General features: G+C 66.4%; 5 protein-coding genes across 7 annotated transcripts; 4 read left to right on the top strand and 1 right to left on the bottom strand.

Annotated features, from left to right (window-relative positions):
- The first annotated feature begins 2,080 nt into the window (after window positions 1-2,080).
- Window positions 2,081-5,598, top strand: LOC104025148 (class I histocompatibility antigen, F10 alpha chain). 2 transcript variants are annotated; one of them, XM_075725376.1, is made up of 8 exons: window positions 2,081-2,138; window positions 2,771-3,034; window positions 3,803-4,078; window positions 4,156-4,428; window positions 4,510-4,611; window positions 4,757-4,789; window positions 5,089-5,121; window positions 5,299-5,598. In XM_075725376.1, the coding sequence occupies exons 1-7, from the start codon at window positions 2,081-2,083 to the stop codon at window positions 5,106-5,108; spliced, it is 1,026 nt and encodes a 341-aa protein (XP_075581491.1). In that variant the 3' UTR covers window positions 5,109-5,121; window positions 5,299-5,598. The 2 variants fall into 2 exon arrangements, with proteins under 2 accessions (XP_075581491.1, XP_075581490.1); XM_075725375.1 differs by having other exon boundaries at window positions 2,081-2,141.
- Window positions 5,599-6,651: 1,053 nt separating this feature from the next.
- On the bottom strand, window positions 6,652-21,247 carry LOC142596232 (antigen peptide transporter 1-like). Its single transcript, XM_075725316.1, has 13 exons — window positions 21,151-21,247; window positions 20,854-20,956; window positions 20,432-20,768; window positions 20,014-20,211; window positions 19,501-19,629; window positions 18,664-18,849; window positions 18,057-18,230; window positions 17,345-17,504; window positions 17,137-17,273; window positions 16,064-16,511; window positions 13,927-14,313; window positions 12,591-12,682; window positions 6,652-7,021 (listed from the first exon to the last, which is right to left on the bottom strand). Exons 1-13 carry the CDS (start codon window positions 21,245-21,247, stop codon window positions 6,797-6,799), a joined length of 2,673 nt encoding a protein of 890 aa, XP_075581431.1. The 3' UTR covers window positions 6,652-6,796.
- LOC142596272 (C-type lectin domain family 2 member B-like) lies at window positions 6,967-11,190 on the top strand. 2 transcript variants are annotated; one of them, XM_075725381.1, is made up of 4 exons: window positions 6,967-8,166; window positions 9,611-9,795; window positions 10,254-10,354; window positions 10,533-11,190. In XM_075725381.1, exons 1-4 carry the CDS (start codon window positions 8,163-8,165, stop codon window positions 10,756-10,758), a joined length of 516 nt encoding a protein of 171 aa, XP_075581496.1. In that variant the 5' UTR covers window positions 6,967-8,162; the 3' UTR covers window positions 10,759-11,190. The 2 variants fall into 2 exon arrangements, with proteins under 2 accessions (XP_075581496.1, XP_075581495.1); XM_075725380.1 differs by having other exon boundaries at window positions 10,509-11,190.
- LOC142596267 (class I histocompatibility antigen, F10 alpha chain-like) lies at window positions 11,825-15,085 on the top strand. The gene is made up of 8 exons (XM_075725372.1): window positions 11,825-11,906; window positions 12,511-12,774; window positions 13,525-13,800; window positions 13,878-14,150; window positions 14,232-14,333; window positions 14,479-14,511; window positions 14,811-14,843; window positions 15,021-15,085. The coding sequence occupies exons 1-8, from the start codon at window positions 11,843-11,845 to the stop codon at window positions 15,032-15,034; spliced, it is 1,059 nt and encodes a 352-aa protein (XP_075581487.1). The 5' UTR covers window positions 11,825-11,842; the 3' UTR covers window positions 15,035-15,085.
- Window positions 21,248-22,011: 764 nt separating the features above from the next.
- On the top strand, window positions 22,012-26,964 carry TAP2 (transporter 2, ATP binding cassette subfamily B member). Its single transcript, XM_075725371.1, has 12 exons — window positions 22,012-22,079; window positions 22,176-22,717; window positions 22,799-22,907; window positions 22,997-23,127; window positions 23,216-23,421; window positions 24,142-24,339; window positions 24,421-24,549; window positions 24,634-24,822; window positions 24,911-25,084; window positions 25,161-25,320; window positions 25,394-25,530; window positions 25,607-26,964. The coding sequence occupies exons 2-12, from the start codon at window positions 22,243-22,245 to the stop codon at window positions 25,907-25,909; spliced, it is 2,211 nt and encodes a 736-aa protein (XP_075581486.1). The 5' UTR covers window positions 22,012-22,079; window positions 22,176-22,242; the 3' UTR covers window positions 25,910-26,964.
- The last annotated feature ends 934 nt before the right edge of the window (window positions 26,965-27,898 follow it).

The following is a 27,898-nucleotide window of genomic DNA, read 5'->3' as shown; positions in this document are numbered from 1 at the left end:
GCTGCTCAGGGAAGTGGTGGAGTCCCCATCCCAGCAGGTATTTAGGAGACGTGTAGATGTGGCACGCAGGGACATGGTTTAGTGATGGACTTGGCAGTGTTAGGTTGACAGTGGGACTCAATGCTGTTAAAGGTTTTTTCCAACCTCAACGCTTCTATCGTTCTCTCCACAAACAACAAGTCTAGGGGGACACCTTTCCTAGTTGGCTGGGGTGGGTTGACCCTGGCTGGCTGCCAGGTGCCCACCCAGCCGCTCTATCACTCCCATGCCTCAACAGGACAGGGGGGAGAAAAATGCGATGACAGGCTTGTGGGTCAAGATAAGGACAGGGAGATCACTCACCAATTACTGTCACAGGCAAAAAAGACTCAACTCGGGGAAATTAATTTAATTTATTGCCAATCAAATCAGAGTAGGGTAGTGAGAAATAACAACAAACTTTAAAACACCTTCCCCCCACCCCTCCCTTCTTTCCAGGCTCAGCTTCACTCCCCATTTGCTCTCCCTCCTCGCCAGAGTGGTGCAGGGGTCGGGAATGGGGGTTGCAGTCAGTTCATCACGTCGTCTCTGACGCTCCTTCCTCCTCACACTCTACCCGTGTGCCAGTGCAGGGTCCACCCATGGGAGACATCCTCTGTGAACTTCTCCAGTGTGGGTCCTTCCCACAGGCTCCAGTTCTTCACAAACTGCTCCAGCGTGGGTCCCTTCCACGGGGTCACAAGTCCTGCTCCAGCCTGGGCTCCTCTCTCCACAGGGCCACAGCTCCTGCCAGGACCCTGCTCCAGCACGGGCTTCCCATGGGGTCACAGCCTCCTCCAGGCACCCACCTGCTCCGGCGTGGGCTCCTCCCCGGGTGCAGGGGGATCTCTGCCTATCCCTCCTGAAGAGCTGCCAGCCTCCATCCCAGCACTCCAGGCGTGTCTCCTGCTCTGAGATTGTGCAAAGGGGCACTGAGAAGGTGGTCTCCCGCTCTGAGGCCATGCAGACGGGCGCTGAGGAGAAGGTCTCCTGCTCTGAGGCCACGCAGATGGGCGCTGAGGAGAAGGTCTCCTGCTCTGAGGCCACGCAGACAGGCGCTGAGGAGAAGGTCTCCTGCTCAGGCCACGCAGACAGGCGCTGAGGAGAAGGTCTCCTGCTCAGGCCATGCAGACGGGCGCTGAGGAGAAGGTCTCCTGCTCTGAGGCCATGCAGATGGGCGCTGAGGAGAAGGTCTCCTGCTCTGAGGCCACGCAGACAGGCGCTGAGGAGAAGGTCTCCTGCTCAGGCCACGCAGATGGGTGCTGAGGAGAAGGTCTCCTGCTCAGGCCACGCAGATGGGTGCTGAGGAGAAGGTCTCCTGCTCAGGCCATGCAGACGGGCGCTGAGGAGAAGGTCTCCTGCTCTGAGGCCACGCAGACGGGCACTGAGGAGAAGGTCTCCTGCTCAGGCCATGCAGACGGGTGCTGAGGAGAAGGTCTCCTGCTCAGGCCATGCAGACGGGCGCTGAGGAGAAGGTCTCCTGCTCTGAGGCCACGCAGACGGGCGCTGAGGAGAAGGTCTCCTGCTCAGGCCATGCAGACGGGCGCTGAGGAGAAGGTCTCCTGCTCAGGCCATGCAGACGGGCGCTGCGCAGGTGTGTCCGGTACGAGGGACAGCGGCTCAAGGGACACCAGGAGCAGGAGCGTCTGGCACGAGGGAGGGCGGGAGTGGGATGTCCGGCACCAAGGACACCGGGGAGGAGACGCAGCAGGAGCAGGGGGTCCGCTACGAGGGACACCACGAACGAGGGACGCCGGGTGACGCCGGGCTGGGGGGACACTGGGGAGCGCTGGGTTGGGGTGCGCGGGGTCCTGGGGGTCCCGGGCCGAGGGTACCGGGCGGGTGCGGGGTCGTCCCGGGGGTTCCCCGCCCCCTCTCCCCCCGCGTTGCCTCCGGCGCTTTCGCTTTCGCTTCTCAACGCGGGATCTGCCCGGCGCCCGGTGACGTCCGACGCGGCTCGGGCTGCCATTGGCGGGCGGGCGGCGGCGGCGCCAATCGCGGAGAGGGGCGGGGCTTGAGCCGGGGCGCAGCTGGGCGGGTCCGTGCGGAGCGGAGCGGAGCGATGGGCCCGGGCCCGGGGCTGGGGCTGCTGCTGCTGGGGGTCCTCGGCGGGGCGGCGAGCGGTGAGCGGGGACCCAAGAGGCCCCTCCCGGGCACCGGGACCCCCCTGCACCCCCTTCCCGGGCAACGGTGCCCCATTCCCTGCGCACCGGCACACTCCCCCTTTATCCCCCCTCCATCCCTGGGCTTCGACCCCCCCTGGACTCCCCTTCCCCGGGCCCAGGGAGCCCCCCCGGGCACAGAGCCCCCCCAGACCTCCCTTTCCGACCACCCCGGTCCCCCTCCCCGGGTACCAGCCCCCCCGGCACCCCGCTGGGCGCTGGACTCCCCTTTCCCGGGCACCGGGACCTCCCCGACCCCCCCGGACCCTCTTCCTGGTCCCCCGGACCCCCCCGGATGGGCTTTCCTTGACAGCAGGACCCCCTGGGCCCCCTTCCCGGGCACCCCAAGTCTCCCAGCCCCCCGATTCCCTGAGAGCAGGACCCCCCGGGCTCCCCTCCCTGCGAACCAGCCCCCCCTCCCGCACACACCTCGCTCCCCAGCATCCCCCACCAGTCACATCCCCCCTGAAGCTGCCCCCCACCCTCCCCGATCTGCTCCCCTGGACCCCCCCCCAGCCTCGCTCTCCATCCCTGTGCCTCCCAGCCCCACTGCCCCCCACTTCTCACCCCCTCCCCCCATGTCCCCGCAGGGCTCCACTCCCTGCGCTACTTCTCTACTGGGGTGACGGAGCCCAGCCCGGGGGTGCCACAGTTTGTGGTCGTGGGGTACGTGGATGGGAACCCCATGGTGCGCTACGACAGCGAGACGAGGAGGATGGTGCCCCGGGCGGACTGGATTGCGGCCAACGTCGATCAGCAGTACTGGGACAGGGAGACCCAGATCCAACGGAGCAATCAGCAGGTTGCCTGTGTGAACCTGGACGTACTGCAGTTCCGCTACAACCAGAGTGCGGGTGAGTGCAGGCTGGGGTGGGGCTCCGTGGGGCTGGGACGGGACTGCATGGGATGGGAGAGTTCCCAACACCCCCAAGATCCTGCCCTGCCCCCCGCTACTGTCGCGGCTTGTGCCGGCCCTTGGCTGCCCGGTGTCATTGTCAGAGGGCTCCCAGCCACCCTGTCCCCCATCCCGAGGGGGTCCCGGCTGCCCTGAGCCAGCCCCACAGTGCTTGGGATCCCCTGGCCCAGAGCTGAGGGGGGCTCCTGCCCAGCCCAGGCCAGCGCATCCCCACCCCGCAGTGCCCAGGACCCCATCCCAGGACTGGCCACCCCGTCCCAGCCCCTCGCCATCCCCACGGCAGTCGAGACCCCCAGAAGCAGAGGGGCTCCCAGCCCCAGTGTCCCAGCCCCTTGCCCTCCCTGTGGTGCTCAGGGCCCCCCATCCCAGAGCCAGAGGGGCTTCCCCCACCCCACCGCATCCCATCTCCTTGTCCCCTGCCCCAGCATTTGGCACCCACCTGAGCCCCTCGCTGTGCCAGGGTGCCGTGGGGCTGGGTGCCAGCCCATCCACGCCCTGTGTGCAGGGGGTGGGTGCAGGGGGTCTGCATCACGGCTTTCCGTGACACCGCGAGTGCTGGTCGGTGGGACAGCTCTCCTGCGGGTGCCCGATCCCCCCTTGCCTCGCACAGGGCTGGAGTGGGGGGTGCTGCCGGGGGGTGCGTGCCCCACTGAAGGCCCAGGGCTGCAGCAGCCCCTCAGCCCTGTATTCCCTGGTTGTGTTTCAGGTGCTCACACGTGGCAGACCATGTACGGCTGTGACCTCCTGGAGGATGGTAGCACCAGGGGCGTTTATCAGTATGCCTATGACGGGAGGGACTACATCGCCTTTGACAAAGCCAAGATGACGTTCACTGCGGCGGACGCAGCGGCAGAAATCACCAAGAGGAAGTGGGAGGCTGCAGGGACTGTCGCTGAGCAGTGGAAGCAGTACCTGGAGAACACCTGCATCGAGTGGCTGAGGAAATACGTGAGCTATGGGCAGGCCGTGCTGGAGAGGAAAGGTGAGGGCGAGATGGGGACCTGGGGGTCCGGCCGGTGTGGGTGCATGTGCTGGCCCTCACCGCCACCCCCTCCACAGAGCCCCCCACAGTCCGGGTGTCGGGGAAGGAGGCGCATGGGACCCTGACCTTGTACTGCCGCGCTTACGGCTTCTACCCGCGGCCCATCACCGTCAGCTGGCTGAAGGACGAGGAGATCAGGGACCAGGAGACGGAGCGGGGCAGCATCGTGCCCAACAGCGACGGCACCTACTACACCTGGGCCTCCATCGAGGCCCGCCCGGAGGAGAAGGAGAAGTACCGGTGCCGCGTGGAGCACGCCAGCCTGCTCAAGCCCGGCGTCTTTGCGTGGGGTGAGCCCTGTGGCCTTGGGCACGTGGAGCGGTGGGCTGGGGTGGTTCCCCTTGCCCTCCTCACGGCCCTGCTCTCCCCAGAGCCGGAGTCCAACCTGGTCACCATCGCGCTGGCAGTGGCTGTTGCCATCCTGTTTGTCGTCGCCGTTGTTGCCGGATTCGCCTTCTGGAAGTACAAATCGGGTAAAGCAGCGGGGCTGGCGAGGCAGAGGGGTGCGGGAGGAAGGTGGGGCTGGGAGGGTCTGCGGGCATGAGCCGCTGCGCTCTGGGGAGCCCCCGAGCCTGGCGGCGACGCGCGGTGGATGCTGATGGTTCTTTCTCTCTGCAGAGGAGAAGAAGAAGGGCTATGGCCTAGCGTCAGGTGAGTACTGGGGGCAGGTCTGGCTGCAGGCGCTGCGCAGTGCTGGGGCGGTCTCGTGGCTGCAGTTTCTGGCTGCTGCCGGCATTTCCCAACCCCCGTGCTCCCTGTGCTGTCCCTGTCTAAAGCCCCGTAGCGGGGACGTATGGCAGAGGTCGTGTCTCCTCTCCAGTGCTCGCGGCACCATCCTGCTCTCCCAGTGGCTGCCAGCGCGGCCATGGCCCCCGGGCCGGCTGCTGGCACGTGCAGCGTGCCCGTAGTGAGCACGGGGCTGGCAGCTCACGGCTGTTTCTCTCTCACAGGCATGGACTGGAGTTCTTGAATCTTGGCCACAGGTACGGTGTGGGACTGGGGGGATGGATGGGGTGGCCCCAGCTCTCTGTGCTCCCCTGTGGGACCCGCAGCCGGAGCAACCCCGGGCTGCAGGAGGGGGGCACCAGGACCCCCAGAGCAGAGAGCTGGGGACAGGGAGGTGGCCGTGGGTGTCACTTCTCTTCCTGCCGTCCCTGCAGGATTCAGGGCCTAACTGCTGGACGAGGGGCCGGCTCGTGGCTGGATGCGGCCCCCTGCCCTCTCCCCAGCTGGCCCCAGAGAGGTGCTGGAGGAGGCTGGGAGCTGCCTGCGGAGAGAGCTTGTGACGCTGCGCTGCCCGCCCACAGCCATGGGGGTGGGTGAACTTCTCATCTTCCACTGCTTTTAAAATTGAGCACCACAGTTGTTAGCATTTGTTTTTTAATTTTGAGCTTGTAACTGATTTTGTGCACCAGGAACTGGACACGCGCAGAAGCAATAAATGCTGGTCCCCACCCTCCCATGGGCTGTGCCCCCTCTCCTGGTGCCTGGGCTGCTCTCGCAGCCTCGGGTCGAGGGCTCTGCTGGTTTTGGCTGGGCCAGAGCTGATTTTCTTCATAGCAGCCCCGTGTGCTGCACCCTTCAGGAGCTGTCGTGTGCACTAGGGCAGCGATCGTCCCCGTGTGCTCGGCACGCGTGAGGCCGCACCTCGAATGCTGTGTTCAGCTTTGGGCCCCTTGCCACAAGACAGCTGTGGAGGTGCTGGATGGTGACCCAACCCCTTCCCTGGGCAGCCTCTTGCAGTGCTTGACAACCCTTTCAGGGAAGAAATTTTTCCTAATATCCCATCTCAGCCTCCTCTGGCGCAACTTGAGGTTGTTTCCTCTTGGCCCATCTCACCTTGAACACTTCCAACGATGGAGCATCTGCACCTTCTCTGGGCAGCCTGTTCCAGCCTCTCACCAGCCTCATCGTAAACCATTCCTTAGGTCCAATCTCCATCTCCCCTCTTTCCATTTCAAACCACGGCCCTTGTCCTGTTGCTGGACCTGGACTGGGACTGTAGTCGTGAGCTGCTCACAGCTCGGTGGGCCCGTGTGACGTCGGAGAGGGGAGAGACACCACGTACGGGTGGGTGCACGATGGAGGGGTGGACCTGACCGCTGCAGCCATGGCACAGCCCCTTCACCGATCTGAAAGATGCGCTGGAATCAAGTGAAGCCTCTCACGTATAAAGGACAGTGGCTGCGATATGACGAGGGGGAGGCCGGGACATTAATTAGATCACACCCAGGGGAGTGCCACACGCTTCCCATGGCAGCAGTGACAACCGGAGGGTGAGCGCGTGGCTTTGGTGCCCGAGACTCCGCAGCTGGGCGGGACGGCTCCCCCCAGCCCCTGCAACCCAGCCGGCTCCTCTCCAAAGCAGCTCTGCTTTATTTTGTGCAAATTTCGGTCCCAGCAGGGGCAGAGGGACCCACCTGGCCAATCTATTGCTGCTGCCATCCTTGCAGCCCTATTTCAGCCCCCATCCCTGCACCCCCAAGCTCTGGGGTCATCCAACACATCCTGGGTACAAACAGAAGGATTTATTTCAAACTCTGTGTCCCATGGCCAGCCCTGCCGGTTACCAGCCCCGCTGGCACCCATGGTCGCCATCACACAGCAGGGACATGGCAGCGTGCCCGGCCTGGCGCCCGCACTCCCGTATCACAGCTCTCACGGTGCCTTGTCACAGCTTTCGGTGTCCCCATCCCATCTTTTGGTGTCCCCACCCTGGTTTGTGGTGTCCCCATCCCTGCTCCTGCTGTCCCAGTCATAGCTTCCAGTGTGCCCATCCCTGCTTTTGGTGTCCCCATCCCCTGGTGTCCCCATCCGCATTTCCTGCTGTCCCTCACCCTCCTTCCCTGTGTCCCCATCCCAGGGGGACGGGAATGGGGGTCGCAGTCAGTTCAACACACATCGTCTCTGATGCTCCTTCCTCCTCATGCTATTCCCCTGTGCCAGTGTGGGGTCCACCCACGGGAGACAGTCCTCTGTGAACTTCTCCAGCGTGGGTCCTTCCCACGGGCTCCAGTTCTTCACAAACTGCTCCAGCGTGGGTCCCTTCCACAGGGTCACAAGTCCTGCTCCAGCCTGGGCTCCTCTCTCCACGGGGCCACAGCTCCTGCCAGGAGCCTGCTCCAGCACGGGCTTCCCATGGGGTCACAGCCTCCTCCGGGCACCCACCTGCTCCGGCGTGGGCTCCTCCACGGGTGCAGGGGGATCTCTGCTGCACCGTGGGCCTCCATGGGTGCAGGGGCACAGCTGCCTCACCATGGGCTGCACCACGGGCTGCAGGCTGGATGTCACTGAGCACTTGTGACAAGAAGTCATCTTCCACAAACTCCACGAATTTCCCAGACCTGCTCGTCACAGCAGGATGGCATTCCTAGCTGATGGCATTGAAGGCTCCCATGAGGACAAGGGCAACTGATCCAGAGATTTCTCCTAACTGCCTGTGCAATAACTCGTCAGCGCTGTCATCCTGGCTGGGCGATGGGTAGTGGACACCCACTGCGCCATCTGCTTTGTCTTCCATCCCCCTACTCCTCACCCAGAGGCTCTCGACATCATCCCAAACTGCAATGGCTGTGCCACCAAGACTCTCCCTTACACCCCTCCTCTGCCCTCCTGAAGCACCGATGGCCTCCATCCCCCCACTCCAGTCCTTAGTCCTCCTTCCACTAAGCCATGACACCGCGATGACCAGCACCAACACTAACAATTACTAACCACGGTAAAACCTTGCAGAGTAGCTATTTTTGCATCATCCATTTCTATTGATGCCAACGTCCCTGGGCTCGGTCTTGCTGTAGTTAATTATCCACGATGCCGGGAGGGTTTCAAGGCGGTGTCGGAGGGGCAGATGCTGGCACCATCGGGGCCGTGCAGGGGGATCCTTTATCTCCAGAGGCAGCTCCAACTCCTGAGAAGCAAAGGCCATCTTTCCAGGGCCGGGCCGTCCTGGCTTTGCTTTATTTAATACTGAAATCTCCAGTAAAACTCCACTACGCCATTGCATCACAGCGTATGACGTGAAATAATGGGTATTAACCATTAACTAAGTAATAACTTACCTTTTTATACTCTAAAAGTGACTGATACACTGGTGCGGAAGGGGGCTTTCATCACAACCCCCCTAACCCCCCACTCCCCCAAAACGGGGCAGAAACCAGCCTGAGGGAGCAGGGAACGGCCTGGAGGAACGGCAGCCGCCTCGGCTGCTGGCGCCGGGGCGTCCTGCACCCCCCGATGCCTCCGTGCGTGGAAAATGGCGGCTCGCCGCCCAAAAGAGAGCGCCCGGCGCAAGGATCCGGCGCCACGCGACGAAGGGCTGCACCCGCCGGCGGATGACGCCGAGCGCCGGGAAAAAGGTCGCCGCCGCCGCCATTGGCTGCCTGCCCCGCCACTCCTCGCTCCTGCGCGCTGATTGGGCAGAGCGTCGGGCGGGCCGCGCGAGCCGCGGCGAGGCGGGCCCCGCCCCTCGCTCCTCCCCGCGCTGCCCCGGGCCGGGGGGGCGGCGGGGCCGGGGCCGGGGCCGGGGCCGGGGCCCTGCGGGGCGGCGGCGCTCGGGGGGCCGCAGTGGGCGCGCTGCTGCCCGCGGCGGGGGCGGGGGCGGCGAAGGGAGCCCGGCGGGCTGGCCCTGCCCCGGGCGCGGCCCCTGTGTCCGCCCGCCGCGCCCCGCCCGCGGCCCGCTGCCCCCTCGGCGGGCCGGCTCAGTCGGGTCGGGAGCCCTTTCGGGCACCGGCCTGGCGGGAGCTGCTTTGCCCAGGCTCCCCCGCCCCAGCGCCGGGGTGAGCGGCCTGGCCCGTGGCGGGGGCTCGGCCGCGCTGTCCCTCCTGTGCCCGCAGCGGGAACTCGCCGGGCGCTGGGATGCGCCTGTGCGCCGGCAGCTGCTGCTGCTTCGCGTGGAGAGAAGGGGTCCCGCGGAGGCGTTCCTTTGCTGTCCTTGGGCTCGGCAGTGCGGGGGGTGCCGCGGGGCCCCAGCCGTACCCCCGGAGGAACCGGTGTACGCGGGCGTAGAACCATCGCATGGTGCGGGCGGGAAGGGACCTTTAAGGGTCAGGGCGCGCAGCCCCGCTGCCGTGAGCGGGGACGTCTTCCACGAGAGCGGCTTGCGCCGAGCCCCGTCCCCCCTGGCCTGGGCTATTCCCAGGGCTGGGGCAGCCACCAGCTCTCGGGGCAACCCGTGCCGGTGCTTCACCACCCTCAGCGTAAAAAATGTCTTCCTTACATCTGGTCTGAATCTGCCCTCTTTTAGCTTGAACCATTCCTCCTTGTCCTGTCGCAAACGCCCTGCTGAATGACGTGGGTGCCCGGGTCCCAGCCCCAGGCTGTTGAGCCCTGGGGTGTCTGCTCCCCGTCGGTGCCCGGCAGCAACTTGGGGCTGCCCGTGGGGGGAGCCCGGGGCTGCCTCCTTCCCTGCCCCACGGAGCTGCGTCCCCTGCTCCCTGGAGCGCAATCCTCTGACCTTCTCCCTTCCCTCTGCAGCAGGAAGGCACGGAGGGAACCCAGATCTGCCTGCGGCTGGGGTGCTGGGCTGTCCTGAGGGCTGGGTTGGGTACCGCAAGGTCTGCTACTACCTCTCGACAGAGAAGGGGAGCTGGGAGCAGAGCCAGGAGCAGTGCTCCTCCCTTGGGGCCTCGCTGGCCGTGCTCAAGATGGGGTGGGAGATGGTGAGTGGGGGGCTGTTGTGGCTGCGTGGGGGTGACGGGGGGTTCTGGGTGGGGTGCAGGCGTGGGGGTGGTGCTGGGCAGGCGAGAGGTGCTTGTAGGGCCAGAGATGCAGCTGTGGGCTGGGGCCTGGCAGGCAGGGAGGGAGGCACGGGGTGCAGCGTGGAGCCCAGGGCGCGTCTGCCCATCTGCGGTGCTCGGCTGGCCCCCGAGCAGAGCAGGGCTGGGGCAGAGCAGAGCAGGAACAGCACCGCTGGCCGTGCTGGTGAGCTCCTTGAGAAGCCTCTGGAGCTTGCTGGAGCAGCCCTTGGGTGGGAGCTGCTGCCGTGCCACGGCCGGGGGTAGCAGTGCGGGGCCGGGGCTGCCTGCGAGGCCGGCAGGGAGCAGCGTGGGGCTGGGACAGTGACTCGCGTGGGGCTGGCAGCAGGTCCCGACTGTTGGCTTCTCTCTTTCCTACCCAGGAGTTTGTCTTGCGCCTCAAGGGCAGCGATGATTACTGGGTTGGGCTGCGGAGACGGGGCGAGCGCCTGGAGTGGGTGGATGGTAGCAGCTTCAACCAGACGTGAGTCCCGTTGTGATCCGGGGCCGTGGGGCGACCGTCCTGCAGTGGGCCGGGCAGGGTCCTGGTGGGACGTGTGTGCTGGGGCTGTCCCTTGCAGGCAGCACTCATCTCCTCCAGGTGCTTGAGGGGACAGCCGCTAACCCGATGGTACCAGCGGTGTCTTTCCTTCTTCTTGCAGGATTGTGGTGCATGGCCAAGAACCTTGTCTGTTCCTGAACGACCGTGATCTCAAGGAGTTCAAGCTGCTCACAGTGCTGACCATATCTCTGCAGCAAGCCTGGAGCTCTGATGGGAAGCACGTGACAGAGGTGGTAGGGCAAAAGGTCCTTTCCCGTGCTGGGGACTGCGTTGGGTTTGCGTGGCAAGGGTTTGGTAGCGGGGGACTGCGGGGGTGGCTTCTGTGAGAAGAAGCCAACAGCTGCCCCCGTGTTGGATGGAGCTGCTTCCAGCCGGCTCCAGGAGGGACTCGCTGCTGGCCAAGGCCAAGCCCATCGTGATGGTGGCAGCGCCTCTGGGATCACGTAGTTAAGAAGGGGGAAAAACCCTGCTGTGCAACAGCAGCTGGAGAGAGGAGTGAGAAAATGTGAGCGCAATGACCTTCAGACACCAACGTGAGCGAAGGAGGGGAGGAGGTGCTCCAGGCACCGGAGCAGAGGTTCCCCAGCAGCCCATGGTGCAGACCAGGGTGTGACACAGGCTGTGTCCCTGCACCCATGGAGATCCATGGTGGAGTAGATATCGACCTGCAGCCCGGGGAGGAGCCCCTCTCCCGGTGCCTGGGCTGCTCTCGCAGCCTCGGGTCGAGGGCTGCGCTGGTTTTGGCTGGGCTAGAGTCGATTTTCTTCATGGCGCCCCATGCGCTGCGGCGTTTGGGAGTTGTGGCCAAAGCAGCGTGGGTAACGCAGCGATGGACCCGGGCAGCCTTGGCACAGCCTCGAGGCCTTCTCTGTTTCTCACTCGGCCCCCCAGCGAATAGACGGGGGCTGCAGAGGAGGTTGCGAGGGGACGCAAGCAGGCAGATGACCCAAAGTAACGCGAAGTATTCCAGGCTGTGTCGTGTCGGTCGTGATGATAAAAAGGGAAAAGAGGGGGTTGAGGGGGCCCGGTCAGCTTTTCAGGGGAACCGGCCACGTGTCGGTGTCCCTGCGGTGGGGCTGGGCCGGGGCCGCGGCGATGGGCACGGGGAAGCTCTGCTAGGAGGCGCCGGGGGGAAGCTCCCGCTCTGCGGCCTCGCAACCGGCGCTGACGATCGTGACCGTGGTCCCCACCCCTCCCCCTCCCCCGCCCCCCCCGCTGCCTCCGCCGCTTTCGCTTTCGCTTCGCAACCTGCGGAGCCGGGATCTGCCCCGCGCCCGGTGACGTCCGAGGCGGCTCGGGCTGCCATTGGCCGGCGGGCGGCGGCGGCGCCAATCGCGGGGAGGGGCGGGGCTTGAGCCGGGATTTGAGCCGGGGCGCGGCTCGCGGGTCCGTGCGGAGCGGAGCGGAGCCATGGCGGCGGGACTGGGCCCGGGGCTGCTGCTGCTGCTGGGGGTCCTCGGCGGGGCGGCGAGCGGTGAGCGCGGGCGGGGACCCAGGAGCCCCCCCCGGCACCGGGACCACCCCCTTCCCCCCCCCCCCACCTCTGCGCTCCGGCCCCCCCTGGACTCCCCTTCCCCGGGCACAGGGAGCCCCCCCCCGGGCACAGAGCCCCCCCAGACCTCCCTTTCCGACCACCCCGGTCCCCCTCCCCGGGTACCAGCCCCCCCGGCACCCCGCTGGGCGCTGGACTCCCCTTTCCCGGCCACCGGGACCCCCCCCGACCCCCCCGGACCCTCTTCCTGGTCCCCCGGACCCCCCCGGATGGGCTTTCCTTGACAGCAGGACCCCCTGGGCCCCCTTCTCGGGCACCCCAAGTCTCCCAGCCCCCCGATTCCCTGAGAGCAGGACCCCCCGGGCTCCCCTCCCTGCGAACCAGCCCCCCCTCCCGGACACACCTTGCTCCCCAGCATCCCCCACCAGTCACATCCCCCCGGAAGCTGCCCCCCACCCTCCCCGATCTGCTCCCCTGGACCCCCCCCCAGCCTCGCTCTCCATCCCTGCACCCAGGCACCCTCACCCCTGTGCCCCCCAGCCCCGCTGCCCCCCACTTCTCACCCCCTCCCCCCATGTCCCCGCAGGGCTCCACTCCCTGCGCTACTTCTATACTGGGGTGACGGAGCCCAGCCCGGGGGTGCCACAGTTTGTGATCGTGGGGTACGTGGATGGGAACCCCATGGTGCGCTACGACAGCGAGACGAGGAGGATGGTGCCCCGGGCGGACTGGATTGCGGCCAACGTCGATCAGCAGTACTGGGACAGGGAGACCCAGAAGGTACAGAGCCATCAGCAGGTTTACCGTGTGGACCTGGAGACCCTGCGGGGCTACTACAACCAGAGTGGGGGTGAGTGCGGGGTGTTGTGGGGCTCCGTGGGGCTGGGACGGGACTGCGTGGGATGGGAGAGTTCCCAACACCCCCAAGATCCTGCCCTGCCCCCCGCTACTGTCGCGGCTTGTGCCGGCCCTTGGCTGCCCGGTGTCATTGTCAGAGGGCTCCCAGCCACCCTGTCCCCCTATCCCGAGGGGGTCCCAGCTGCCCTGAGCTAGCCCCACAGTGCTTGGGATCCCCTGGCCCAGAGCTGGGGGGGGCTCCTGCCCAGCCCAGGCCAGCGCATCCCCACCCCGCAGTGCCCAGGACCCCATCCCAGGACTGGCCGCCCCGTCCCAGCCCCTCGCCATCCCCATGGCAGTCGAGACCCCCAGAAGCAGAGGGGCTCCCAGCCCCTTGCCCTCCCTGTGGTGCTCAGGGCCCCCCATCCCAGAGCCAGAGGGGCTTCCTCCACCCCACCCCATCTCCTTGTCCCCTGCCCCAGCATTTGGCACCCACCTGAGCCCCTCGCTGTGCCAGGGTGCCGTGGGGCTGGGTGCCAGCCCATCCACGCCCTGTGTGCAGGGGGTGGGTGCAGGGGGTCTGCATCACGGCTTTCCGTGACACTGCGGGTGCTGGTCGAGGGGACAGCTCTCCTGCGGGTGCCTGATCCCCCCTTGCCTCACACAGGGCTGGAGTGGGGGGTGCTGCCGGGGGGTGCGTGCCCCACTGAAGGCCCAGGGCTGCAGCAGCCCCTCAGCCCTGTATTCCCTGGTTGTGTTTCAGGTGCTCACACGTGGCAGACCATGTACGGCTGTGACCTCCTGGAGGATGGTAGCACCAGGGGGGTTTATCAGAATGCCTACAACGGGAGGGACTACATCGCCTTTGACAAAGCCAAGATGACGTTCACCGCGGCGGACGCAGCGGCAGAAAACACCAAGAGGAAGTGGGAGGCTGCAGGGACTGTCGCTGAGCAGTGGAAGCAGTACCTGGAGAACACCTGCATCGAGTGGCTGAGGAAATACGTGAGCTACGGGCAGGCCGTGCTGGAGAGGAAAGGTGAGGGCGAGATGGGGACCTGGGGGTCCGGCCGGTGTGGGTGCATGTGCTGGCCCTCACCGCCACCCCCTCCACAGAGCCCCCCACAGTCCGGGTGTCGGGGAAGGAGGCGCATGGGACCCTGACCTTGTACTGCCGCGCTTACGGCTTCTACCCGCGGCCCATCACCGTCAGCTGGCTGAAGGACGAGGAGATCAGGGACCAGGAGACGGAGCGGGGCAGCATCGTGCCCAACAGCGACGGCACCTACTACACCTGGGCCTCCATCGAGGCCCGCCCGGAGGAGAAGGAGAAGTACCGGTGCCGCGTGGAGCACGCCAGCCTGCTCAAGCCCGGCGTCTTTGCGTGGGGTGAGCCCTGTGGCCTTGGGCACGTGGAGCGGTGGGCTGGGGTGGTTCCCCTTGCCCTCCTCACGGCCCTGCTCTCCCCAGAGCCGGAGTCCAACCTGGTCACCATCGTGCTGGCAGTGGCTGTTGCCATCCTGTTTGTCGTCGCCGTTGTTGCCGGATTCGCCTTCTGGAAGTACAAATCGGGTAAAGCAGCGGGGCTGGCGAGGCAGAGGGGTGCGGGAGGAAGGTGGGGCTGGGAGGGTCTGCGGGCATGAGCCGCTGCGCTCTGGGGAGCCCCCGAGCCTGGCGGCGACGCGCGGTGGATGCTGATGGTTCTTTCTCTCTGCAGAGGAGAAGAAGAAGGGCTATGGCCTAGCGTCAGGTGAGTACTGGGGGCAGGTCTGGCTCCAGGCGCTGCGCAGTGCTGGGGCGGTCTCGTGGCTGCGGTTTCTGGCTGCTGCCAGCATTTCCCAACCCCCGTGCTCCCTGTGCTGTCCCTGTCTAAAGCCCCGTAGCGGGGACGTATGGCAGAGGTCGTGTCTCCTCTCCAGTGCTCGCGGCACCATCCTGCTCTCCCAGTGGCTGCCAGCGCGGCCGTGGCCCCCGGGCCGGCTGCTGGCACGTGCAGCGTGCCCGTAGTGAGCACGGGGCTGGCAGCTCACGGCTGTTTCTCTCTCGCAGGCACGGACGGGGGCTCTGGCAGCTCGGCCACAGGTACGGTGTGGGACCGGGAGGATGGATGGGGTGTCCCCAGCTCTCTGTGCTCCCCCATGGGACCCGCAGCCAGAGCAACCCCGGGCTGCAGGAGGGGGGCACCAGGACCCCCAGAGCAGAGAGCTGGGGACAGGGAGGTGGCCGTGGGTGTCACTTCTCTTCCTGCCGTCCCTGCAGGAATCAGGACCTAACTGCTGGACGAGGGGCCGGCTCGTGGCTGGATGCGGCCCCCTGCCCTCTCCCCAGCTGGCCCCAGAGGTGCTGGAGGAGGCTGGGAGCTGCCTGTGGAGAGAGCTTGTGATGCTGCGCTGCCCGCCCGCAGCCATGGGGGTGGGTGAACTTCTCATCTTCCACTGCTTTTAAAATTGAGCACCACAGTTGTTAGCACTTTTTTTTTAATTTTGAGCTTGTAACTGATTTTGTGCACCAGGAACTGGACACGCGCAGAAGCAATAAATGCTGGTCCCCACCCTCCCATGGGCTGTGCCCCCTCTCCTGGTGCCTGGGCTGCTCTCGCAGCCTCGGGTCGAGGGCTCTGCTGGTTTTGGCTGGGCCAGAGATGATTTTCTTCATAGCAGCCCTGTGTGCTGCGCCCTTCAGGAGCTGTCGTGCGCACTAGGGCACGTACGGGTGGGTGCACGATGGAGGGGTGGACCTGACCGCTGCAGCCATGGCACAGCCCCTTCACCGATCTGAAAGATGCGCTGGAATCAAGCGAAGCCTCTCACGTATAAAGGACAGTGGCTACGATATGACGAGGGGGAGGCCGGGACATTAATTAGATCACACCCAGGGGAGTGCCACACGCTTCCCATGGCAGCAGTGACAACCGGAGGGTGAGCGCGTGGCTTTGGTGCCCGAGACTCCACAGCTGGGCGGGACGGCTCCCCCCAGCCCCTGCAACCCAGCCGGCTCCTCTCCAAAGCAGCTCTGCTTTATTTTGTGCAAATTTCTGTCCCAGCAGGGGCAGAGGGACCCACCTGGCCAATCTATTGCTGCTGCCATCCCTGCACCCCTATTTCAGCCCCCATCCCTGCACCCCCAAGCTCCGGGGTCATCCAACACATCCTGGGTACAAACAGAAGGATTTATTTCAAACTCTGTGTCCCATGGCCAGCCCTGCCAGTTACCAGCCCCGCTGGCACCCATGGTCGCCATCACACAGCAGGGACATGGCAGCGTGCCCGGCCTGGCACCCGCACTCACGTATCACAGCTCTCACGGTGCCTTGTCACAGCTTTCGGTGTCCCCATCCCATCTCTTGTTGTCCCCACCTTGGTTTGTGGTGTCCCCATCCCTGCTCCTGCTGTCCCCGTCATAGCTTCCAGTGTGCCCATCCCTGCTCTTGGTGTCCCCGTCCATGTTCTCAGTGCCCCCATCCCTGCTCTTGGTGTCCCCATCCCCTGCTGTACCTCTCCCCAGTTTCTGCTGTCCCTCACCCTCCTTCCCTGGGTCCCCATCCCCTGTTGTCCCCCCCTGTCCCCTGCCCTGCAGCAGGCACCAGTAGTGGCTGCCGGGGCGCAGGAGCTCCCCGGGGGACCCCAGCTCGTGCAGTCGTCCCCCCTCCAGCACGGCCACCCGCTGCGCCCGCGTGGCCAGGGCCACCTGCCCCGTCACCAGCAGCACCGCGCGCCCGGCCCCGCTGGCTCCGAAGATCTCCTGCTCCACCTGCGGCGGGTGGCATCGTCAGTGGGGACCCCCGGGTGTGGGGACACAGGAGACGTGGGGACCAGGGACCCAGGGGACATGGAGACCAGGGATCCAGGGGATGTGGGGAGTTGAGGCCAAGGGGAGCAGGGCCCCAGGGGACATGGGGGCCCCAGGACCCACAGGACACCTAGACTGGGGACCAAGGGGACCCAGGGGTTGCTGGCATTGGGAAACAGGAGGACATGGGGACAAGGGACTTGGGGAGGGGAACACTGGGAGAGGGGAGGCAGGGGATTCCCAGGGACCGGGGGTCTGCTGGGAGCGGGACCCAGGGAATGTGGGGCCCAGGGACTCAGGGGAAACTGAGATTGGGGATCCAGGGGACCTAAGTGCCAGGGACCCAGGGGGCAGTGGGATTGGGGACCAAGGGGACACAGGGGCCAGGGACTGGAAGAGAGGACCAAGGGGGACGCTGCTGGGACCAGGGGTCTGCTGGGAGAGGGACCCAGAGGACAAGGATGGGGGAGGAGGGGGACCCAGGAAACACTGAAACTGGAGACCATAGGATTGGGGACCAAGGGGACCCTCGGGGACTGGGGTGCTGCCGGACAGGGGAACCGAGGGCACACGGGTGTCCTCCCACCTGCAGCTGGCTCTCGGCATCCAGGGCGCTGGTGGGCTCATCGAGGACGAGGACACGTGGGTCCCTCACCAGGGCACGAGCGATGGCCACCCCCTGCCGCTGTCCCCCGGAGAGCTGCCCCCCCAGCTCGCCCACCTCTGCGTGAGACGGGGGTCAGGGTGGGGACATAGGGACACCATGGGGACAGCGAGGGGGTGACACCTCCTACCTGTGTCATAGCCCCGGGGCAGGCGGGTGATGAAGGCGTGGGCACCCGCCCGGCGCGCTGCCACCATGACCTGTGCCCGGCTCCAGCCCCCCGGCCCGTAGGCGATGTTGGCGTGGAGCGAGCGGGAGAAGAGCACCGGCTCCTGGGGGACGGCGGCCACCTGCGGCGGAGGGGACAGCTGGGGAACGGGGGACACGGCAGGGATGTGGCAGGGACGCGGTCGGTACATGGTGGGGATGTGGCAGGGACAGCTGAGGATGCAGTGGTGACGTGGCAGGGACGTGTTGGGGCTGGCCAGGGACATTGCTGGGGACATGGCAGGGATGGCTGGGGATGCAGTGGGGATGTGGCAGGGCCAAGGGGGGGGACATGGCAGGGGACACCACAGGGATGGCTGGGGACACCACTGGTGATGTGTCAGGGACAGCTGGGGATGAGGTGGGGACATGACAGGGATGCATTTGGGATGTAGTGGGGACAGTGGGAATATGGTGGGGACACAGCAGGGACATCTGGGGACACAGTGGGGACATGTGGTGATTCAGGGTGGTGGCAGGGCCATGGTGGGGATAGGTGGTGACATGGGGGGGACACGGGACACCCTTTGGGGACATCTGGTGACACAGGGGTGGCAGTGAGGACCCATGGAGACACCGGGATTGTGGGGGGGGGGGCCCTTTGGGAACATCATGTGACGGGGCGGTGGTGGCACCTGGCAGCGCAGGTAGCGGTGCTGGTAGGCAGGGAGGGGGTGACCGTCCAGCAGCACCCGCCCGGCCCCCGGCGGGCGCAGGCGCAGGACCAGGGACACCAGGGTGCTCTTCCCCGCCCCCGGGGGGGCCACCACCGCCAGCACCTCCCCGGGGCGCAGCTCCAGGGACACGCCCTGGGGGGACAGACGTGACACCCCCGTGCCCTCTCCCCCAATGTCCCTGGCCCTCCCCTGTGCCCTCCCCACTCTGTCCACATGGCCCCACACCCTCCACACCACGTCCATGTCCCCATGCCCTCCCCACCGTGTCCCCATGTCCACCTGCCATGGCCCCACACCCTCCACACCACGTCCATGTCCCCATGCCCTCCCCACCGTGTCCCCATGTCCACCTGCCACGTCCCCACTGTCCTTCTGTCCCCCCACCATGTCCCCACACCCTTCCCACCATCTCCGTGTCCCCATGCCCTCCCCACCGTGTCCCCATGTCCACCTGCCATGCCCCCACCATATCCCACACCCTCCTCACCAATTCTGTGTCCCCATGCACTCCCCACCGTGTGTCCCCATCATGTCCCCACGTCCCCCACCCTGTCCCCATGCCCACCTTGAGGACGGGCTCTTGGTGCTCAGCGTAGGAGAACCAGACATCCTCAAGCTGGAGGTGGCCCCGCAGGACATCGGGTGCCAGTGTCCCCGTGGGTGCCACCTGCTCCTCCCGGTCCAGGAACTCAAAGATCTTCTCTGAGGAGCCCACGGCCTTGGTCATGTTGGGGTAGTAACGGAGCAGGACCTGGGGACACAGAGGGGACGTGGCGGGGAGGGTGTGGGGACATGGGGAACAGGCACGGGGACTCAGCTGGAAGTGTGTGGGGACACGGAGGACAGGGACGGGGATGCATCCAGGAGGATGTGGGGACATGGGGAATGGGCATGGGGACACCACTGGGAGGGTGTGGGTACACAGAGGGCACAGGGACATGGTGGGAGCAGCGTGGGGATGTGGCAGAGAGGATACAGGGACACAGCAGGGGACACAGGGACATGGCAAGGGAGGCCATGGGGAGATGGCAGGGCATGGGGACACAGAGGGGAGGACCTGGGGACACAGAGCACAGGGACAGGGATGTGTCCAGGAGGACATGGGGACATGGGAAATGGGCATGGGGTCATGGCCAGGAGGGTGTGGGGACATGGGGGCTACAAGGACGTGGTGGGCAGGACAGGGGACATGGCAAGGGGACACAGGAACAAGGCAGAGAGGACACAGGCACACGGAGAGATGGGCACAGGGACATGGCAGGGAGGGAATGGGACATGGGTGGCAATGGGCACACGCTTGGAGTGGCACAGGGACACAGTGGGGGGGACGTGGGGACACAGGGAACGGGCTTGGGGACATGGCAGGAAGGACACTGGGCACACGGCGTCCCCTCGGGTTCACCTCCACAGCCTCGGTGAACTGCATCTGGTAGATGAGGAAGGTGACAAGGTCCCCGGTGGTGATGGTCCCCATGGCCACCAGCTGTCCCCCATAGCAGAGGAGCCCCAACTTCAGGGCCAGTGCCGAGAACTGGGGACACCGCAGGGAGGTCACCGCTGGGGAACACCACCGGGGGGGGTGTCCCCATCACCCCCCTCGCCATGGCCACCTCTCCACAGGGACACCGAGGTCCCGGCCTTGCTCTATCACCTCCCCTGTGCCATCTCATTCCCCCAGTGTTCCCAGAGATGTCGCATCCCCCATGTCACCGAGCCCCTATGCACCAGAGGCCCTGTGCTGCTGTACACCCTGTGTCCTGATGTCCCCTCATCATCATGTCCCCCAGCCCCACGCCACCATGTCCCCATGACACCGCATCCCAGTGTCCCATTGCCCCAACACCACCACGTCCCCCAACCCCTGTGCCCATGCCCATGTCCCCTGTCCCCGTGCCACCGCGTCCCCGTCCCATACCCCGCTGGCCCAGAGGGTGGTGGCGTAGGTGGCCGCCTCCTTCCCCTCCAGCCGGTAGACCTGGCGCAGGCGCTGGTGGTACCGCTCGGCCGCCCCGGCCTCGTGGGCGAAGCTGCGGACGGTGGCCATGGCCTGGAAGGTCTCCACCGCCACCTCGGTGGCACCCGCCAGCGCCTCCTGCACCCGCCGTGACAGACCCTGGGGACAGCAGTGTCACCTCAGGGGGCACAGAGGGAGCAGGGAGGGGACGGTGGGCACAGGGAGGGGACAGTGGGCATGGGGAGGGGGCAGGGGAGCAAGGAGGGGACAGAGAGCATGTGGAGGGGACAGTGGCACTTGCAGGGGGCACTGGGCATGGAGAGGTGACAGTGGGCACAGGGAGGTGACAAGGGACCGTGGGGGGGGGGGTGTCCAGTACCTGCTGGATCTTGCCGACGGCCCGGGGCAGCAGCAGGAGGACGGGCAGTGACAGGAGGGTGACAAAGGCCAGGCAGGGTGACAACCATGCCATGGTGACCAGGAGACAAACGCCCCGTGCCAGGTACCACAGCAAGAGGCTGAGTGCCTCGGCCACCGCTGTGTGGGTGGCCTCCACGTCCCCCGTCACCCGCGCTGTCACTGCCCCGGTCCCCGTCACCTGCAGGGAGGTGACATCCTGTCGCAGGACAGCGGCGAAGACGCGACGTTGGAGACGTCCCAGCGCCCGGCTCAGTGTCCCCGCGTAGGTGACGTCGCAGGTGAATTCGGTGATGGCGCTGCGGTGGTGACACCGGGGTGGCTTAGCGTGGGGACACGTGTGTCACCCCCCGCCACGTGACATCCCCGGTGTCACCGTCCTACCTGCTGAGCCCCAGCAGGGCCATGGGCCAGGCGGCCGCCACCTCATCCTCGCCGGCCACCCAGTCGGTGACGCGCCCCGTGAAGTAAGGGACGGCCACCTCCCCTGCCGGGGGGGGACACAGAGCGTCAGGGTGACAGGGGCCTCCCCGGGCCAGGGTGGGGGGGACCCCACGGTGTGAGCTCAAGGGGCTGGTGCTGCCCCCCAAAGCTGGGTGCTGCCCCCTCCCCCCTGCTCAGAGCATCCCCCCGAAGCTGGGTGCTGCCCCCCCGCCCAGTGGTGCCCCCCCCCCCCGGTACCGAGGACCGAGGCCGCCATCAGCCCCGCCACCACCGCGCAGCGCCGGCGCTCGGGGCTCAGCAGGGCCAGGAGGCGGCGGGCGGGGGCCGCCCCCATCGTCCGCTCCGGTGTGCCCCGGCCCGGTCCCGGTGTGCCCGGTGCGGTCCCGGTGTGCCCCGGTCCGGTCCCGGTGTGCTCCGGTCCGGTCCTGGTGTGCCCCGTGTGCCCGGTGCGGTCCCGGTGTGCCCCGGTCCGGTCCCGGTGTGCTCCGGTCCGGTCCTGGTGTGCCCCGTGTGCCCGGTGCGGTCCCGGTGTGCTCCGGTCCGGTCCCGGTGTGCCCCGTCCTGCTCCCGGTGTGCCCCGGTGTGCCCGGTGCGGTCCCGGTGTCCCCGCTCCGGTCTGCTCCCGTTCCTGATCCCGGGACCCTTCTCCCGGCAGCCGCCGCCGTTTCTCGGAAAGCGAAACCGGGCCCGGGGGCGGGACCGGCGGCGGCCGCGCATGGCCCAGCCCCGGGCACCGGGCGCCGGGGGGGCACCGAGACGCTGCGGGGGGGCCCGGGCATCCCTGGGGGGGCACCGGGCACCGGGAACCGTCGGGGGGGGGCCCCGGGGGTCCCCATCCCCCGTGTCACTGCCCGAGGGGGTCCTGGGGGGGTGGGGGAGGCAGGGCGAGCGAGCGGCGCTGATTGGCCGAGACGGCGGCGTCATCGGTTGCCGGGCAGATCGAGCTGGAGCAGTTTGGCGCGGCGCGGGGGGGGGGGAGGGCGAGGCAGAGGGGCGTGGTCGGGGCGGGGGAGGGGCGGGGCGAAGGCAGATGGCGCGGGGCGATGGGCGGAGGGGGCGGGGCCGAGAAAGTGAAACCAAAAGGCGACGCGGCGGGACCCTGCTGGGAGGTACCGGATGGGACTGGAGCTGCTGGGGGCCTGGACTGGGAGCACTGGTGTCGACTGGTGAGCACCCCAGGGTGCCTGGCGGGGTCTTGGGGATCCAGGATGGGAGTGGGGGTCTGGACTGGGAGCACTGGTATTGACTGGTGACTTCCCTAGGGCGCCGAGTGCAGCCGAGTGGAGCGGCGCTGGGAGCACTGGTCTTTGCTGGTGAGCACCCCCAGCCATGGCGCTGCTCCCCGCCGTCCGCCTGGCCTGCCTCCTGCTCCTGGCTGACCTGGTGGTGCTGGCAGCGCTGGCCCGGCTGGCCCCGGCGCTGGCGCGGTTGGGCCCAGCAGCCACCTGGCTGGAAGCCGGACTGCGGCTGCCGGTGTTTATCACGGCCGGGCGGCTGCTGGCACCGGGGGGTCCCCAGGGAGCCACCGTCGTGCTCAGCCTCACCCCCGCTGCCTTCTTCACCCTCCGGAGCCTCCTGGTGCCGCACGGTGCCACACCAGCGCTGCTGGCCACGGCCGCACCGGCTTGGTTGGCCTTGACCCACGGTGCGACCGCTGCGGTGCTGCTGGCTTGGGCCGCGCCAGCACCCGACGAGGCCGTGGGCACCAAGTCACCGGTGGCCGTGGGGCGGCTGCTGGCGCTGGCGTGGGCCGAGTGGCCTGTCCTCGGTGGCGCCTTCCTCTTCCTGGTGTTGGCCGTGCTGGGTGAGTGGTGGCGATGTGGGGTGGGGTCCTGGCGTTGTCACCACCCCCCGTGCTGACTCCCCATCCACCGGGGCCCTCCAGGTGAGACCGCAGGGCCGTATTGCACTGGCAAAGCCTTGGACGCCGTCAAGCGTGGGGATGGACTCACCGCCTTCACCGTCGGCCTGGTCCTCACTGCTGATTTGGGCAGGTGGGGATCCCTGTGTCCCCCTTGTCTGTCTGTCTGGCCCCCATGACTGGGCTGATGGGGGGTCCCTGTGTCTGTCCCCCCACCCCCAGCTCACTGTTTGCCGGCTGCCGCGGGGGTCTTTTCTTCTTGGCGCAAGCCCGGCTCAAGCTGAGCACCTGCTACCGGCTTTTCTCCAACCTGGTGCGCCGGGATCTGGCCTTCTTCCAGGGGACACCGGCAGGTAGGGGGGGTCCCCATCACCATCACACACACCCCACGCTCCCCCCTTAGACCGCCAACCCCACCACTGACCCCTCACTGCCCTGCAGCCGAACTATCTGCCCGGTTGGCCAACGACGTGCCCTTGCTGTGCTGGGCAGTTCCGAGAAGCGTCAACGTGACATTGAGGAGCTTGGTGATGGTGTTGGGGTTGGGTGGCTTCATGGTGGGGCTCTCGCCACGCCTGGCGCTGCTGGCGCTGCTGGAGGTGCCCCTCACCGTCACGGCACACAAGGTCTACAGTGCCCGGTACCAGGTGATGGTGGAGACGGGGTGGTGACAGCATGGGATGGAGGGGACAGGATGGAGACCAGGGGGACGGGGTGGTGGGAATGGGAATGGTGGGGACTGGATGAGACTGTGGGGATGGGATGGCAGGATGGGGACCAGGGAGATGAGATGGTGGGGATGGAATGGGACAGTGGGAACAGGATGGTGGGATGGGAACAGAGAGACGGGATGGGATGAAGACCTGGAGGGGTGGCATGGTGGGGATGGGATGGTGGGAACAAGATGGGATGGGGATAAGATGGCAGGGATGGGGAAGGGACAAGACAGGATGGGATGGTGGCTATGGTAGGGTGGGATGAGGACAGGGAGATGGAATAAAATGGTGGGGATGGGATAGCTGGATGGGGACCAGGGAGACTGGATGGTGGGAATGGGAGTGGTGGAGATGGGATGGGGCGGTGGGGATGGGAATGATGGCGACAAGATGGTGGGGAGAGGACAGGGAGACAGGATGGGATGGTGGGATGGGGACATGTTGGTGGGGACAGCGGGGACTGTGGAGGGGATGGTGGGGAGGGGTTCAGTGGGGACAGGGTGGGGGCGGCAGGGATGGGGACAGTGGTGTGGGGACCCTGGGGTGGGGGAACAGAGGTTTGGGGATGGCGGGGATGGACTGGCAGGGCCAGGCCCGTGGGGATGTCCTGTTGCCGCCCCACGGGCGCTGAACGTGGCCACCCCCACCCAGGCGCTGCAGCGAGCCATGCTGGACGCCACGGCCAAAACAGCGGCAGCAGTGCAGGAGGCCGTCTCCTCCATCGAGACGGTGCGGACCTTTGCTGGGGAGGAGGAGGAGGAGCACCGCCACAGCCAGGCGCTGGCCGAGAAGCTGGGGCTGAAGGACCGGATGGATGTGGAGCAGGCGCTCTTCACCCTCGTCCGGCGGGTGAGACGGGCACAGGAGGGACGCTGGTGTCTGGGCACCCCTGTCCCTCCCCGCCCCACCTGCTGACCCCCATCCCCACAGGCGCTGCAGCTGGCCGTGCAGGTGCTGGTGCTCTGCCACGGGCACCGACAGCTCCGCGAGGGGACCATCACTGCCGGCAGCCTCGTCACCTTCCTCCTCTACCAGGCTAAAGTTGGCCGCCACGTGGGGGTGAGACCGCGCGACGCATGTCCCGTCCCCCCTGCCATGTCCGTCTGTCCCCATCCCTGGTGCCAGCAGCTCTGTCCTGCGCAGGCGCTGGTCTTTGGCCACGGTGACTTGCTGAGCAAAGAGGCAGCCGGCCGCAAGGTCTTGGAGTACCTGGACCGGGAACCCACCGGGGACACGGGAGGCACGTGGGCACCCGCCACGTTGCAGGGCCACGTCGCCTTCCAGCGCGTCTCCTTCGCCTACCCCATGCGCCCCGAGCACCTCGTCCTGCAGGTAGGGCTGGGAGGTGGGGCGGCGCAGGGGTCCCCAAGGAGGGGACAGGGGTGTCCCTGAGCACCACCACTGCATCCCCCCCACCCAGGACGTCTCCTTCGAGCTGCACCCTGGCGAGGTGACGGCACTGGCGGGACTCAACGGCAGCGGGAAAAGCACCTGCGCGGGGCTGCTGGAGCGGTTCTACGAGCCCGGGGCCGGGGAGGTGCTGCTGGACGGGGTGCCGCTGCGGGACTACGAGCACCGCTACCTGCACCGCCAGGTGAGGGCAGCGGCGGGCAGACGGGCAGCACAACTGCACCGAGCAGCGCCCAGGCTCAGCCTGTGCCTGGGGGCAGGTGGCCTTGGTGGGGCAGGAGCCCGTGCTTTTCTCTGGCACCATCCGAGACAACATCGCCTTCGGGCTGGAGGGCTGCGGAGACGAGGAGTTGAAAGCGGCCGCTGCTGCCGCTGGCGCCCTGGGCTTCATCTCGGTGCTGGACCGGGGCTTTGACACCGGTGAGTGCCAGGGGCTGGTGGGGGACCCCCAGGCACCCAGGTCCTGCTCACCCCCTTGCCTTTTGCCCCGCAGACGTAGGGGAGAAAGGGGGGAAGCTCTCAGCGGGGGAGAAGCAGCGCATCGCCATCGCCCGGGCCCTGGTGCGGCAACCCACCGTCCTCATCCTCGACGAAGCCACCAGCGCGCTGGATGGGGAGGGCAAGGCGACGGTGAGTGGTGGGAGGCGTTGGGGTGAGGGGTCCCAGCCCCACAGCGGGTGCTGAGGGGTGTCGGCATCTCCCGCAGCTGCAGCAGTGGGTGCGGAGCGGGGGAGCCCGGACGGTGCTGCTCATCACCCACTGCCCGCGGATGCTGGAGGCAGCTGACCGTGTCGTGGTGCTGGAACGCGGCGCTGTGGTCGAGACAGGGACACCCACCGAGCTGCGGAGCTGCTGTGGGCCCTACAGCCGCCTGCTGCAGCGCTCTCCTGGTGCAGGACGGCCAGAGACCCCGGGGATGGGCTGCAAGGAGCAGGGGCTGGCTCCTGCCCCAGCGGCAGGGCAGGAGGAGGGGGCTGCTCCCGTCGGGATGCAGATTTGTACAAAATAAAGCAGAGCTGCTTTGGAGAGGAGCCGGCTGGGTTGCAGGGGCTGGGGGGAGCCGTCCCGCCCAGCTGCGGAGTCTCGGGCACCAAAGCCACGCGCTCACCCTCCGGTTGTCACTGCTGCCATGGGAAGCGTGTGGCACTCCCCTGGGTGTGATCTAATTAATGTCCCGGCCTCCCCCTCGTCATATCGCAGCCACTGTCCTTTATACGTGAGAGGCTTCGCTTGATTCCAGCGCATCTTTCAGAACGGTGAAAGGGCTGTGCCATGGCTGCAGCGGTCAGGTCCACCCCTCCATCGTGCACCCACCCGTACGTGGTGTCTCTCCCCTCTCCGACGTCACACGGGCCCACCGAGCTGTGAGCAGCTCACGACTACAGTCCCAGTCCAGGTCTAGCGACAGGACAAGGGCCGTGGTTTGAAATGGAAAGAGGGGAGATGGAGATTGGACCTAAGGAATGGTTTACGATGAGGCTGGCGAGAGTCTGGAACAGGCTGCCCAGAGAAGGTGCAGATGCTCCATCGTTGGAAATGTTCAAGGTGAGATGGGCCGAGAGGAAACAACCTCAAGTTGTGCCAGAGGAGGCTGAGATGGGATATTAGGAAAAACTTCTTCCCTGAAAGGGTTGTCAAGCACTGCAAGAGGCTGCCCAGGGAAGGGGTTGGGTCACCATCCAGCACCTCCACAGCTGTCTTGTGGCGAGGGGCCCAAAACTGAACACAGCATTCGAGGTGCAGCCTCACCCGCGCCGAGCACACGGGGACGATCGATGCCCTAGTGCACACGACAGCTCCTGAAGGGTGCAGCACACGGGGCTGCTATGAAGAAAATCAGCTCTGGCCCAGCCAAAACCAGCAGAGCCCTCGACCCGAGGCTGCGAGAGCAGCCCAGGCACCAGGAGAGGGGGCACAGCCCATGGGAGGGTGGGGACCAGCATTTATTGCTTCTGCGCGTGTACAGTTCCTGGTGCACAAAATCAGTTACAAGCTCAAAATTAAAAAACAAATGCTAACAATTGTGGTGCTTGATTTTAAAAGCAGTGGAGAATGAGAAGTTCACCCACTGTCACAACCCGAACTGCACTGTCCAGAGATGATGGTGGAGGTTCTGTAATTCCCTTGGGCTAAATTAAGGTGGAACGACACCAAACGATCAATTAAACACTTTATTGACAGTAAACACTAACCTGAACTTGGAAAACAGCCCAACATGCAGGGGATAAGGGGGACCCTCCCGTTGGGTCCCGAGGTTCAGAACAGACCCCCTTGCTTTCCAAGCTCCTTTCCAGAGAGGAGTCTGGTGCGGCTGGGCCCAATCTTAGTCTCAGACTTGGCCAACTGTTGATGTGAATAAGGAGGCAACCCGGACAGGAAAGCAGCGATCAGCACCGTGGGTTCTAATCCAAATGCTTAGGAAAGGAAAGGAAAAGGAAGAAAGAGGCGAGAGAGACAGATCGCCACTCTGGAATCCCGTGATGTCGATGATAAACACTGCAGTCCTCCGGCGCTGGGCGTGCTGCTCCTGGAGCGCAGGGCCTCCGGCTGCGCCGGCAGTGGGTGGGGGAGGCTGGCCCAAACTGGGTAGGGGGTGCATGGGGTCCTGGGGGTTCCCAGGCCGAGGGTACCGGGCAGGTGTGGGGTCGTGCACCCAGCAGAGCCACCCCCGTGGCCTCGGGCAGGGAGGGGAGCCCGGGGGGTCCTGCTCTCAGGGAATCGGGGGGCTGGGAGACTTGGGGTGCCCGGGAAGGGGGCCCAGGGGGTCCTGCTGTCAAGGAAAGCCCATCCGGGGGGGTCCGGGGGACCAGGAAGAGGGTCCGGGGGGGTCGGGGAAGTCCCGGTGCCCGGGAAAGGGGAGTCCAGCGCCCAGCGGGGTGCCGGGGGGGCTGGTACCCGGGGAGGGGGACCGGGGTGGTCGGAAAGGGAGGTCTGGGGGGGCTCTGTGCCCGGGGGGGGGGGGGCTCCCTGTGCCCAGGGAAGGGGAGTCCAGGGGGGG

This window comes from Pelecanus crispus, chromosome 29 (genome assembly GCF_030463565.1).
Source record: "Pelecanus crispus isolate bPelCri1 chromosome 29, bPelCri1.pri, whole genome shotgun sequence".
Lineage (NCBI taxonomy): Eukaryota > Metazoa > Chordata > Aves > Pelecaniformes > Pelecanidae > Pelecanus > Pelecanus crispus.
The sequence above is the reverse complement of the archived record's forward strand: the minus strand, read 5'-3'. Positions and strand labels throughout refer to the sequence as shown.